This window comes from Oncorhynchus keta, chromosome 13 (assembly GCF_023373465.1).
Source record: "Oncorhynchus keta strain PuntledgeMale-10-30-2019 chromosome 13, Oket_V2, whole genome shotgun sequence".
NCBI classification, from domain to species: Eukaryota; Metazoa; Chordata; class Actinopteri; order Salmoniformes; family Salmonidae; genus Oncorhynchus; species Oncorhynchus keta.
In genome coordinates, this window is record NC_068433.1 from 48673603 (window position 1) to 48687782 (window position 14180).

The 14180-nt window shown below is 41.0% G+C and overlaps 1 protein-coding gene across 1 annotated transcript; it reads left to right on the forward strand.

Moving 5' to 3' along the window:
- The first annotated feature begins 2378 nt into the window (after nucleotides 1-2378).
- Nucleotides 2379-11770, forward strand: LOC118373080 (myogenic factor 5-like). Its single transcript, XM_035759148.2, has 4 exons — nucleotides 2379-2972; nucleotides 9225-9650; nucleotides 10849-10924; nucleotides 11264-11770. Exons 1-4 carry the CDS (start codon nucleotides 2460-2462, stop codon nucleotides 11455-11457), a joined length of 1209 nt encoding a protein of 402 aa, XP_035615041.2. The 5' UTR covers nucleotides 2379-2459; the 3' UTR covers nucleotides 11458-11770.
- The last annotated feature ends 2410 nt before the right edge of the window (nucleotides 11771-14180 follow it).

Consider the following 14180-nt stretch of genomic DNA (forward strand, 5'->3'; position numbering starts at 1 on the left):
CACCGTGCTCTAGCGACTCCTTGTGGCAGGCCGGGCGCATGCACACTAACTTTGGTTGCCAGCTGTACGGAGTTTCCTCCGACACATTGGTGTGGCTGGCTTCCGGGTTAAGCGAGCAGTGTGTCAAGAAGCAGTGCGGCTTGGCAGGGTCGTGTTTCGGAGGACGCTTGGCTCTTGATCTTCGCCTCTCCCGAGTCCGTAGGGGAGTTGCAACGATGAGACAAGACTAATTACCAATTGGGGAGAAAAATGGGGTAAAAGTTAAATCATGATTTGTATAGTAATTATCAGTCAAATGAATGATGTGAAATTATGTGGAATCATCAAATCTGCCCTAGCTGAAAAGTACGTCCTGCTTTCACAAAATGTGCTTTCCAAATTGGTATTATTGTGTGCAGTCTATCTCTGCAGAGAAACTGTCCTCAAGTCCAAGACAGGAACCGACATGATCTGGTCATCTGTCAGCAAGAAACCAATCAAATCTATATTGGCTTCCACATGTGACTGCTCCCCCAGACCCTTGTAAACAAAACGGAATGGGCATACATGTCATGAACTGCTCACCATGTACTGTATATCCAGTGATCGAGACGACAGTTCTTCCTCTACTACTTACTGTGGAAATGTATCACGTCTTAATTTACATAATTCACTTTCACATCTTCACTACCTCTGAAATTGAGTTAATTTCATCCACACAATCCATTCTCCTCCTATAAACATACTTATAATCTATTGCGAAGTGGATCTGCAGCTTCTCCTTGACCATGGCCTTCAGCTCAGAGTCCCTGGGGTTGTGTGAAAGAAGACCTGACTGCAGTAGAATAGTCCCATTGAACAGGCCTGGACCAACCGGCCTATTGTCCTGGATGGGCAGCTGCTGATCCCAGGAGGATGTTGGAATGATCAACAAACCCCGAAACTCCAGCAGGATTAGGAGCGCTCCCTAAAGTGTCAGTTACTGGGAGGGATGAGTACATTTACAGGCTGGAACAGAGCTGTAGAACAATAGAATAGTGTAGAGGATGAGGCATGGATTGATGGAGGGTCACGGATACAATATGTAGAAGAAATTGTATATTTGAGGGGCAATATTTCAACAGAAATTGAAATCTACTTTAATTTGGGTAATTTACGTCAGGGATATTTTATCCAAATGGGTTTAGAAGAGATGACTTGACATGGGCCAGAGAGATGTGTCACTGACTGACACAGGGATTCCAGAGCCAGAGTGTGACATCCATGGGACATTCACACGGTTTAACCAAGAGTGGTTGCACAACAGTATAGTACACACTGATCTGGAACGTACTCAATGCACTGCTTATCATACAGTATGATATTACACACACACACACACACACACACACACACACACACACACACACACACACACACACACACACACACACACACACACACACACACACACACACACACACACACACACACACACACACACACACACACACACACACACACACACACACACACACACACACACACACACACATACATACATAATAGTTTCATGAATGTTCAGTTATCCCCAACCCTAATACTATAAATGGTAAACAGTGGCCAGAAGGGTGGCAAAAATGTACTTGGCTAATTTCTTGGCACATGTCATGGATGCCATACCTCCAGGCAGAAACAGGAGCCCTCAGCGACCATGAGTATCCCAGCTGAGAGAAGCAGACTTTGCCGATCGTAGAAAAAAATGTCAAAGGCCACATAGCACCACTGAGAAGGCTTTCATCTATTTTATGGATTTAAGATGAATGAGTCCCAGATCTATTTATACCACCTAGATACCACATGTGTCATTTTGACTGCACATTCATATCTATTTATGATTGGACATGCCACAAGTTACAGTTGCACTTAACCATTCTCACTGTCTAGGATATGTTTCTTTGAAATGTAATAGGCTATACTGTAGAATTTCAGAATTGGGCTTCAAAATTGAAAGGTTTTGATAAGACAAGTCAACAAGAACAAACCTACTTTATTATTACTATAGATTATGAACATAATGTTTTTGGAACTTTGCAAGTCAGTTGAGGGACAATATTTGTTCCGCTTAGCGGAGCCAACTTCTTGCGGAGGGCCTGAAGATTACATTGACATTTATCTTGCAGGTTGAAAAGTTGAGATGGGCACTGGTACAGTATGTTACCATTTCACTGTGAAACAGATATTTAAAACACCTGTCATAAGTTTGAAGTGACGTTTTAACTTTCATTGAGAGGTGTTAACGCTTATTTATTTTCTACACAAACTCGCTTGGTAGTAAAAGAAAAACCATTGAGAAAAAAAAGGTTGATGCACTGCGACAGCTAAGCGTTGGATAGAGTTTCACATTCTATATATAAGCCTGGTGACTTGTGTCACTGGGCTATTTAAATGCCATGCAGTGTCCCACTGTCAAAACATAGGCCGTGCGAGGGTACAACAGTATGGTGGACCTTTTTGAGACCAACACTTATTTCTTCAACGATCTGCGCTATCTCGAGGGAGATCATGGACCATTGCAGCACTTGGACATGGCGGGGGTGTCCCCTTTGTACCACGGGAATGACAGCCCGTTGTCACCTGGGGGCGATCCGTCCGAGACTGGATGTGACAGCAGTGGAGAGGAGCATGTCCTCGCACCCCCGGGTCTTCAGCCGCACTGCGAGGGACAGTGCCTCATCTGGGCTTGTAAGGTTTGTAAAAGAAAGTCTGCACCGACCGACAGGCGCAAAGCGGCCACTCTCAGGGAAAGAAGGCGGCTCAAGAAGATCAATGAAGCATTCGATGCGTTGAAGAAAAAGACCGTGCCCAATCCGAACCAGCGGCTGCCCAAAGTGGAGATTTTACGCAGCGCCATAAACTACATCGAGCAATTGCAGGACCTGCTGCATACACTGGATGAGCAAGAAAAAACGCCCCAAAATGGCTCATATAACTATAACGTGAAAGAACACCATGTAAGCTTCATTTGAGAAATATTTGCATCTGCATTTTTCATGTCACTTTATGCGTACAATCATTGGCTTTACACTTAAAGGGAAAATTGCCATAAAGAGAAATATCTTACTGTGCATTATACTTGTAGGCTTACTACTTTGTATAATAACACGTGTGTTAGTAGACACTTAAGCTAATACATGTGTGTGTACACGAAGGCGTCCAATAAGGAGTACCATTGGAAGAAGAACTGTCAAAACTGGCAGACCTCAGCTGATCATTCCAATGCACCAATGACGAATCAGAGAGAAGGTTGGAACCAATTATGAATAGTAAATTAGATCTAAATTGCTATTTTGCAACTCATCAACTGATTGTACATCTTATATATTTGATGTCTGTGTTTCAGGCTTTACGGAGTCTTCAGCGTCCACCAGCCTTCTTCGCCTGTCATCAATCGTTGACAGTATATCAAGTGAAGAGAAACCGACTTGCAACGAAGAAATCTCAGAAAAATAATGCTTGATTTATTCGATTTTGTGTAGCCTGTATAAGCGACGTCAGCATTTCATATTTCCATTGTCTATTTCGAAATTATTTTCACTTCTTTATTCATATGTTTTAGTTTCCATTTACTTATATTCATTTGTACAAATTAACGGGCATTTTGTAGTCACTGTTTTCTTTTAAATTGTATGAATGGTCAATATTATATTTCTAAAGTATGACAACAATGGAACTATAATCTTTTATTTCCAAATGGACATTTGATAATTGTAAATATTTTATAATATATTAACAAGTTAATTTATTTTACATATAAAAGGCTGTGTTTCTCAACCTCAAGAGATTCATTGTTGTATTTGAGTATTTCTATATGAACTGACCAACAAATAAATTGTAAGCATTGTATCTTACAAGGCATCTACACGTTTTGTTCATCACTATCTATGCACTTCATTATTTATTTTAAATACTTGTCAGGTATTTTAAGAAGAATTCAGTTTTTACACCTTTTGATATAATTACAAATGACATTTTATACACTATATATCCTTGACACATATAGTATAATATATTATCATGAAAACCATGCATTTAAAACCTCAGGTATTCGTTTTTGAATGATCCTATGTTGTACCAGTTTTTTAATTAGACTTGACTCACTCCAAATACTATAGTTTAATGTATGTTTGTATGGGTACTTAAGGTAGGTCATACTGTGTTCAACCTCTTGCAGATACGTCATTCTAATTATGTGACAAACTTTTAGCTATACCTTTCAGGTCTCATAATGATATCCCTAATGTCCCCACTAACCCAATTGATCATGTGGAATTTGAATAGAGATGTGACACTGTACATGCAAGCATCAGCCACAAGTTCCCCAAGTATTCATGGGTATTAGTAGACCATTAAAAAAGCCCTGAAATAGCCTGGGCTCCTTTGTTGCAGCTGGCAGAGATCTAGCCTGGTCCACTTCAGTGGCGTTACATTTACGTTTTAGTCATTTAGCAGACGCTCTTATCCAGAGCGAAATACAATTATTGTGCCCATTTTAGGATAGCTAGGTGATCAGAAAATAATTTATTTTTAAATATATATGTTATTAAATATTATTACTATTATTATCATTATTTGTCACCTCTAAACTCATATGCTTTGACATGGAAACTTGGTCAGGAGGCAATGGTGCAGACTGCTATTAGATCCTAATTCATGATCACTTGTTTGATCATGCACATTAGAACAATGTTTACACATAGTTTATAAGGGACTCCCTGAATGTATGTTTGATAGGGAGATCTCTTTCTCCTACATGTGTTGACTTGGGGAGTCCTACTTGTTTATGATCCCACAGTGCATTGCTGTGCTGACCTAAGCCTGCATCACAGTGAGCACTGCTCCTCTCCCTCTCAGATCTCTGTGACTGACACTGCTGACCCCTGTGTGTCCAGCCTGGTGTCATAGACTAGTCGTAACATAATGTTAGCCACAACAAATTGGAATTTGTAACATATAAGAATTTTAAATTCAAAACATATTGTACGAATGGCAATTTGTAACAACTCATACGAAATGTAATCGTAAAATATCATACGAAATGTAATTTGGAACATATAATAAGAAATGGATGATGAACATCCAGAAATTAATACATGTCATAACAAACGTAAAATATCATCCTAATTTCAACATCCCGGATTTTTGTTGACTATGTTACATCCACCGCTGATTCCAGGTTGTTTTGTCTGCCTTTCCCTCAGCCCTCACACAAAATGTAAGCATACACACACACACACACACACACACACACACACACACACACACACACACACACACACACACACACACACACACACACACACACACACACACACACACACACACACACACACACACACACACACACACACACTGCCTCATGACCCCAAGCACACACACAACTTATTAGTGACTCATCCAACAGTCATTTGAAAAAGAGGCCATAGTAGAGATACACTGGGGTCTCTGTGCTGTGTTGTTTTTGTATTGCAGCTGAGTACATTCAAATTGATTAACCTTACAGTCTTTGTATAAAGGTGTAAAAGGCTTTAGGGTAGGGTACGTTTTGGGTGATTTCTCAAAACAGCAGATTGCATATCCAACGTACCAACATTTATCCAAAACACAATGTCAAAACACACAATTCTCCTATTTCTAGTGTGATTAAACATAGATTAAATGAGCACTTCAGTGATGCCTGATACAGTAAGTACTAACAAAGGATATAGGGCCTGTACTTCAAAGTCCCTTCACATCTTTCCTTTTACTTCTGACTCTCTCACTGAACCAAACTGAAACTAGATAGCTCCAACAGTAATGTTGTTTTAATGGGATCGAAGCAGCTTTCTCACAATGAGTTTGTGAGCCTGTTTCCCAGTGTCCATGAGAATTGTCCAGCGTCTTCCTTCCAAATGAGTTCTAAGGCTCTCCTAGACCCCCCTAAATGACTTTGTCAATCTACTGTTTGTTTTTGGATAATATCATTGATATGTTTGACCAAAATCTACCACCTGCTCAACATTGAGACCTAAACCTTGGGAAAATAGCAATTACCACCTTTATGTTGAGAGGGACGTAATTTCATTGGGACCTGTTATTTTAAGATTTAGATGCAAATTGATCAGTCTGGGGTTTAATAGATGTGATTCTTATACTAATGTCTATGATTACTGTCTTATTTATGTATAATACAGTCTTTATAAGTTAGGTGTTAGAGATTCAATTGTTTAATCCTCTCTCTGGGTGTTTTAAATGGAGGACAAGTGCAGTATGATGTATTATCACCATTTGACTTGTTAGTAGACAACATCGGTCTGCAATTTTACAGAGATTTCATTGTCACTTATGATGCGATCGAAATGGATTTTGCTGTGGAGGATGTGTTTAAAAAGTCAAGGCCGATGAAAGGGGAGATTTTATAGGGGAGGATCAGCCTTTGGGAGAAATGCCTTGATTTTTCTGGCTTTCCTAGAATATCCTGCTACGAAATGATTCCCTGCAACATTGTAGTTGGCAGCACACTACAGCTCCCTGCCAGACAAGTGGTGTTGCCAATCAAAAACCCTCGTCATGTGATATGATCTAATGCACTCACTAAAGTAACTGTCCAGTGAAAGTCTCACTTTTAAAAGTTCATATTCTGTTAACTCATACCCAAATAATCTTACTCATACCCGAATAATCTTGTTGACTCATCCAATTCTCGCATTTGTGGCTAAAGCCTAAACTGGATACAAAAAAAAACACTTCAAAAACCCCACCTCAAACTTCTATCTCAAACAGATAATTTAAAAAAATGCTTGCTATTTCCTTATAGAGTATGATGTCATATTCCTGAGGAGGATGAGCTGGCCAATCAGTGGTCTAAAGAAGGATGAGCTGGCCAATCAGTGGTCTACGCACATTACTATTTTTAAGGCTCGCATGAATATTTTTAATGACCGATATATGCCCACAACATTCTGTTGCTGAGGTACACCCACACAATTCCAACATGGTAAAGATGCTTTTAAACATACATAATTACACTTTATTTCACTCATATTGTAACTAACTGTTGGTCATATTTCATAGAAATCGGGAAACACTAGAAAGTTACTTTAAGAAATGGGCTGCCCCCCATTTATAAAAACAAACATTAGTTTACTGGAAAAGTGAAATACTATACAAGAAGGATTATAATGTGTCAGAAGTGTGATTTAAATTATTGTATCAGTCTGAAACATGTTGTTCATCAGACAAAATTGAGATGATTTGTCACCATACTCCACATCTTTCAGAAATATAACAAAAATACGTTTCCATCTATGGCATATATAATCTGTGGTAAATAAACCTTTATGGAACATTTGATATATAACACCTATGGAGATCGGATAGGAAGGCCACAACATCACATGAAATCAATGTTTAAGCAGTTTAGAAGAAATACGGGTTTCACACGTGAGGGAAAAGGGACATTAAATCCCAGCTAATGCCCTACACTTAACTCTGCCTCTGACCCCTGACAACAACTCCGGAATAGAGGCGATAAAAAACAAACCCCCTAGTTCCCAAGAGACACCACTAGCACTTCAGATCACAGAGTCAGAGTGAGTGTGTACAACGACTGGAGCAGCGCATAGGCTTCTGCTAGATGTATCGCCACTAACACCATATGCTGGTGCAATCGTATCCTATAGGCTCAATTAGCGGTCGGTTGTTGCCAGGTTTTCTCCTTGTCCATATTGTTGGGGTTGTTCACAGTCAATATAGCCTTTGATCTCATCCGCAGCATCGAGGGCCAGGCTCATGCCAATGTCTTCTTCAGCTGTGCCCAATACAAACTCGGACGGCAATTCCGTGGCAGGTACTCGGGTGTTTTCTTAGGTGTGCGCGGTTCCCAGAGATAGAGGAGGACAAACGTTTTGACACGTTGTGAGAAATATCCACATTGTATCCTTGTAGGGTGTCAACAAACACAAAGCTCGAATAATTACTCCGACGACTGAAACAGGCAGCTCATCATGGCTATTCATCAGTGTTTGTTCTAGCTTGTCTCTCATGCTTAATTAGGCTATGCACATGTGGTTCGGGCGCCAGCGGCCTCTTTCGAGATGCAGTTTAAATAATGAATATAGCATGCTTATTAACATGTATTACAAGCCGAATGTTTTAAAAATGAACACAATTGTAATGCCAGATTTCTAATTTTATTGAGTAAAATTAATCAAGGGTGGAATGCGATACAGGTATTTGAAGAGGGGCCTCAACTATACAGTGTGAGACCTTTCTAGGTGCAACAATTATATGTACATATTTAAATGTAAGGCCGATCTGTTTTGAATATAATTTGACATAATTATGTTTTAATTATAGTGTATGTTTGGCTATGACAGTAAGCTTGCAAATTATTCACGAATTGAAGCCCTCGTGTTAATTGCTCAATTACCTATTTTAATAAGATTTAACAAACACAGACACCCCGTGTATGACACCTTCAATGATGAGTTAGGACCGGTTAGAGGAGTTACCGCTGCAATGTGAATGAGGCTCTGATACTGCAATGTGAATTATTTGAAATGTTACACCTCCCTTTGCAGCTGGGCTGCATCTGTAACGCTGCTATTTGTCTCAAGCATAAAATTGGCCTACGAACTCTTGTACATGGTTCACCTCGTTGCTATTGCTCAGTTTTAGAAAACAAAACTAATCTCCATTATTATCACACATATGTGTAAGATTTTGAGTGTTGGCCCATTGCAATATTAGTAGTGTATATATTTAAAAATTGGTATAGAAAAATGACTATTTTGTCGGATCTGAGAGGTAAAGTTATCTCCTCTTTACCTGTTCAACTATTGGTGTTCACCAACCATTACTTTTACTCAGAATAGGTATGTTTCTTACAGAAAAGGTTAAGGTAGTGGTGTAATGAGTGGGAAAACACCAGGGAGTGCAGATTTGGGGAACTCTGCAGGGTACTGGGGGTGAGGGAGCGGGTGGGGTGGAGAGCTGAGCTAACCCCAGTCTGCCTGGGCCAATGGGGCATGGTAATTAGATCTGGCCAATGTGGGCCTTGGGCTCTGGACTGGGGGCATATAAGGGGGGCCCCATGGCAACAGCCCCCTCATATCACTCAGAGGTCTCCTCTCTCACCCCACTGCTCTCCCAAAGCAGAGAGTTATTTCCTTCCTTTCTTCAACCACAACAACAGCCCAGCCATGGATGTCTTCTCCCCATCCCAGGTCTTCTATGACAGCGCCTGTGCCTCCTCGCCAGAGGACCTGGACTTCGGCCCCGGGGAACTGGACGGCTCAGAGGAGGACGAGCACGTCCGGGTCCCTGGGACACCTCACCAGGCGGGTCACTGCCTTCAGTGGGCCTGCAAGGCCTGCAAGCGTAAGTCCAGCACAGTGGACCGGCGGCGGGCTGCCACCATGAGGGAACGACGCCGGCTGAAAAAGGTGAACCACGGCTTCGAGGCTCTGAGGCGCTGCACCTCAGCCAACCCCAGCCAGAGGCTGCCTAAGGTGGAGATCCTGCGCAACGCCATCCAGTACATCGAGAGCCTCCAGGAGCTGCTCCATGAGCATGTGGAGAACTACTACGGCCTTCCTAGGGAGAGCAGCTCAGAGCCTGGGAGCCCCTCGTCCAGCTGCTCCGACAGCATGGTGAGACTGAGACCAGACACACACGGACTCATATACAGCTTCTCTCACTGTCTCCTCATCTCTGTGCAGCACACAGAGTTTTTTTCAGGTCCTGCTAGTTCAGTGTCTGCTGAAACGCTTTCCCTCATTGGACTAATTCAGAGTACTCTATTTGCATGGTGGATCACATTCCTGTTAGCCTCTGTCTTGTTGCATCTCCCAAGATCTTGAGTTAAAAATCTTTTTTTGGGGGACTCTAGCTTAGTAGCTTAATTTCCGATGTCTCTGAGCATGCATATTGTAATAATTTAATATTACAATGCCATATCTAATTTGGAGTATTTCCCTGGATCTGAAGGGGAATAGGCTCACTTCAAATGTAGAATATTTATTGAATAGACTTGCACTGATTGTGCTGTTGGGGGATCTCAATTACAATGTTACCTTGTGCATTTCATCTTCTTTGGCTGCATCATTAATGCAAACATCTCTTGTGCAGTGTTATATATGCATGATGCTTTATGTTTCACCTGGAAATGCTATCCTTTTTTTTCATTGGTGCATGTACATTACCCCAGTGCATGCATGATACTTTCTCAGTTGGCCAGTCAAGATTAGAATCAGCTCCACAAAACAGTGGTTAGAAGGTGATGCAATGCTAAATAATAGAATGGATCTTTATGATGGCGGATGGAGTAATGGCTTTCCCACCATTGTACACGTTATAGCCTAATAAACCCTGCTAAATCCACCTTACTGAAGTCTGGCAGGAAAGACTGTGCTTTTCTGCATTCCATCCTGACTGCATGTTCTCCTCCGCTGCCAGGATTTTCTGCAGATTTACTGGGAGAAAGTGTCATCTTGCACAAACTGGTGTTGCTTCCACTGATACAATCGATTCGCCACGGCTAGAGTCCGGGCAGATCATGGGAGTAGCCTGCAACTTTGGCCCTGAGGTGGCTGTGAAATACAGAACCCTAGCCAGACAGGCAGGAACACTGTGAATTTATCAGTCTGGCAAGATGACATTTTAATCTTATTTAGTATATGTATGTTCTCATCTTAGTAGATTTCTTTGTTGTGCACCATTTACAAACCTCAGTTGAGGAAAATGCACGCGACACTTCAAAATGTCTGAAACGTAGAAAGGTGAATAATATCACGTGCTTTGTCATGACTGCTGTGCTAACGTCAGTTTGCTCTGTTTGTTTCCTTGTAGGTTGACTGTAACATTCCCGTTGTGTGGCCTCAGATGAACACAAGCTATGGCAACAACTACAGCTATACTAAGAATGGTAAGACAAATGGATGTTTTTTGTTTGTTATGTCATGTAAACGTATAGACATAGTCTAATGAATACATGTAATGGGCTTATGTAAGGCTATGGTCTGGTTACAACCTGTGTATGTTGACTATTGTAAAACTTGCCAGGTTTACTTTAATTTGTTTTGATTCGTACTACAAAGACACAAATGGTGTTACAAGTTATGTGAATAATTTTGCCTTTCCATTTAAGTTCACCATAACCATAAATGGACTCAATGAGACATGGTAGTAAACTGATCTCATCCATAAGATGAGCTATCTTCATTGTCTTGACTGACCTTGTCCTTCCCCTGTTTGTCCTGTCTAGTGAGCTCTGGAGAGAGAGGTGCTGGTGCCTCCAGCCTGGCCTGCCTGTCTAGCATAGTAGATCGCCTCTCCTCGGTAGATGCCAGTACCCCAGCAGGGCTCAGAGATATGCTTACCTTCTCGCCCTCCAGCACCGACTCCCAGCCTTGTACTCCAGAAAGCCCCGGGACCAGACCTGTGTACCACGTGTTGTGAAGATGACCTGCATTAGAATAGGAATAATCTGATGGCCCTGATCTTTAACCGCATACCGCTTTGACTTCCTATTTCGGTGATGGCTAAGATCGATCAACACCTGCCAACCTTTGTATTGTAAATAAGATTGTAAATATGTACTGTAAATGTTCATTTATTTTAAACAATATAAATACCAACTGTGACATATTTAATTGATCCTTTTCATGTGTCTGTCCTAATATAGGCCTATGCATCATTGAAACAAGTTGTATTTAAGCTATTGCATTTGTTAGCTTCGCGTTTCTCATGATCAATAAACGTTTCAATAATTCTAGAGTTCCCACATCTGTTGGTGTAAATGCTGTTTATTCTATCAAATAGAGTGAGTGCCAAAGAGAGAGTAGCTTGCATTCCATTCCTGGTCATAGTGTTGGTGTGGTGGGTGGAGATGGGAAGGGGAGGAGAGAGGGTTTGTGTACCTGTTTTTTCTTTAGGAACAGATGTTTCTCATTGTTAACACCCCTAACTACACCCTAAACACTATGGTTTTGAACAAATGGCCTGAACGTAACACTTGAAATTGTGTGTAAGGGAGGGGAAGGGGTTACTAGTATCATATGTTGCGTGTCATCAAAGCCTATAGCTCATAAAATCAAAGCGTTACAGTCTTTTTCCTGTTGTATTGTGACCCTATTAGGCGAAAAGGATTTCCCTCACATTTATAGCACATTTATAATAGAAGAAGACAGTAAAATCAAACGTTTTTTTGACTTGGGTTTGAGAGCAACCAACAGGTGATGTAGCTCCTGTATCACTTGCCCTATGGCAGCACAGCACACAGTCACGACCATGTGAAAACATAGAAACCTGTCTCGTCATGACACAACCTTCGAGAGACACTTAAGTCTTCATATTTATGACAAGCACCTTCCTGTTGTGACACCAGAGGGAGAGACTCAGTGGCGAGTGGGTTAGTAGTTAAACACTGGCTCTGCCTCTGTGGCACGAAGCTAGATGGCTCTGTGGCATAGCAGGCATACCAGCGAGGGCTTCTATTTCAGTAAGCCACACCGCTGGCTACGAAGCACCCTACGCATTGAAGTAATTTTCCATGGCTGAACCTTGGATATATTCATAAATCACTCATGCACCAGGCATGTGACATAATGAGATGACAAGATATATAATATTTTTTCCACATCAACAGATAGTTTGACCCAAGGTTACAAACGGGCGGAATTTGCATCGAGTACCTTATTTTTAGGATATCACTAATCTATTTCAATTTGATTCCTCTTCCAACCTGGACAATGTAAGGACTAGATGTAGCCTGACACAAATCACTCTAATGTGAAGTACTCTGGCATTTCTCACAATAGCCAAAGCCATTATTTGCAATACTGAGTATACACTATTACCACAAGAGGGAGGTATTTCTAATACTTGACTCTGAGATGTCACTTCTCATACTCCCCTGACTCCATAGCTTTTTCAAATTGCTCATCTAATAAGTAGGTTGTGATATTGTTTGCGTCATATTCCAGTTAAACAATGACTACCTGACAATTTGATACAGATGTAGGATCATAATTTTAGCCAGTCTACTATACCAGGAAAATCATTCTGCAGCATATAATTAATATAATTCATTTTATAATTAATGGACATTTTGTAAGGGTTGATACATTTTTCGTAAGGGAAAATCAAGTCTGGGATTTCATGGTGGAAATGACAAAACTTCAGAAGCCTTTTTAAACTTCAAATACACTACACATTTTACATTTCCTGGATTGCAGGAAAGCTCTCCAGCAACAGGGTGATCAAATTAAGATCCTACATCTGTAGGTTTTTGACAGACATTGGGCTCTTCTAACGGGACAGGTTGAGATGAAAGGAAGACAGTTAACAATTCAATTGCTCTGTAGGCTACATCAAAACTCCAAAATCCACATGCTCAAGTGGAGCCAATGTCGTCCTCATGTTCACTGCAAATCCCTCCTTCTAATTATGAGGAGGCTATGAGGAGGTTAGCTAGCTGACATACTCTTACATTACACATATTTAACCACATTAAGTGATTTATAATCACATCAATTCAATACAATTCAAACACTTTTGTCATTATGAATGCTAACTATTTGTCACACCCTGTGATTTGGGTGGGCATTCTATGTTCTTTTTTCTATGCACCCACCCTAAAGTCTGCCCCCCTCCCGACCCACCCCTGCATCTGGAAGTCTGTTGTCACAGAGAAGATGTGATTTGTGTTCCAGCATGACATAGAAACACATCAATTCACACCAGCCATATAAGTGTGAATTTCTTAGTGTTATACAGTGAATACATATGCCAGATATGCTGTTCTAAATTTGCGTTAGACTCATCAGATCATTCAGTTGAATTTAAAGGTTGTGATCATGGAAGTGACTTGTAGCCAGGATTCATATGTCCACAAAGATGAGATGAGATGCATATAATGCAATGTCATTCCTGAGGGCTCAAATGTCATTAACCACGACATGGCCCAGTCTCTGTAGCTTGTGCACAAGCCCTCTAGACTATATGAAGGTATCTGTAGCGTGTAGCCTACTGATTTATTAATTCAAGCTGAGATCTATTCGTTTTACAAAATAAGAATGACAGATATTACCATATTTCACTGATCTCTCATCAGTGATGCCTAATTACGAGTTTGCGTTTCCATCCTCACTACTCAGTTCATTAGCCCCGTGGAATGAGAA

Bases quoted from the DNA above. Each gene is read 5' to 3' on its own strand.
- LOC118373080 (XM_035759148.2), top strand. From the start codon at position 2,460: ATGGTGGACCTTTTTGAGACCAACACTTATTTCTTCAACGATCTGCGC. The intron at 9,651-10,848 runs GTGAGACTGAGA...GTTTCCTTGTAG, and splicing joins CCAGCTGCTCCGACAGCATG to GTTGACTGTAACATTCCCGT. The intron at 10,925-11,263 runs GTAAGACAAATG...TGTCCTGTCTAG, and splicing joins CTACAGCTATACTAAGAATG to TGAGCTCTGGAGAGAGAGGT.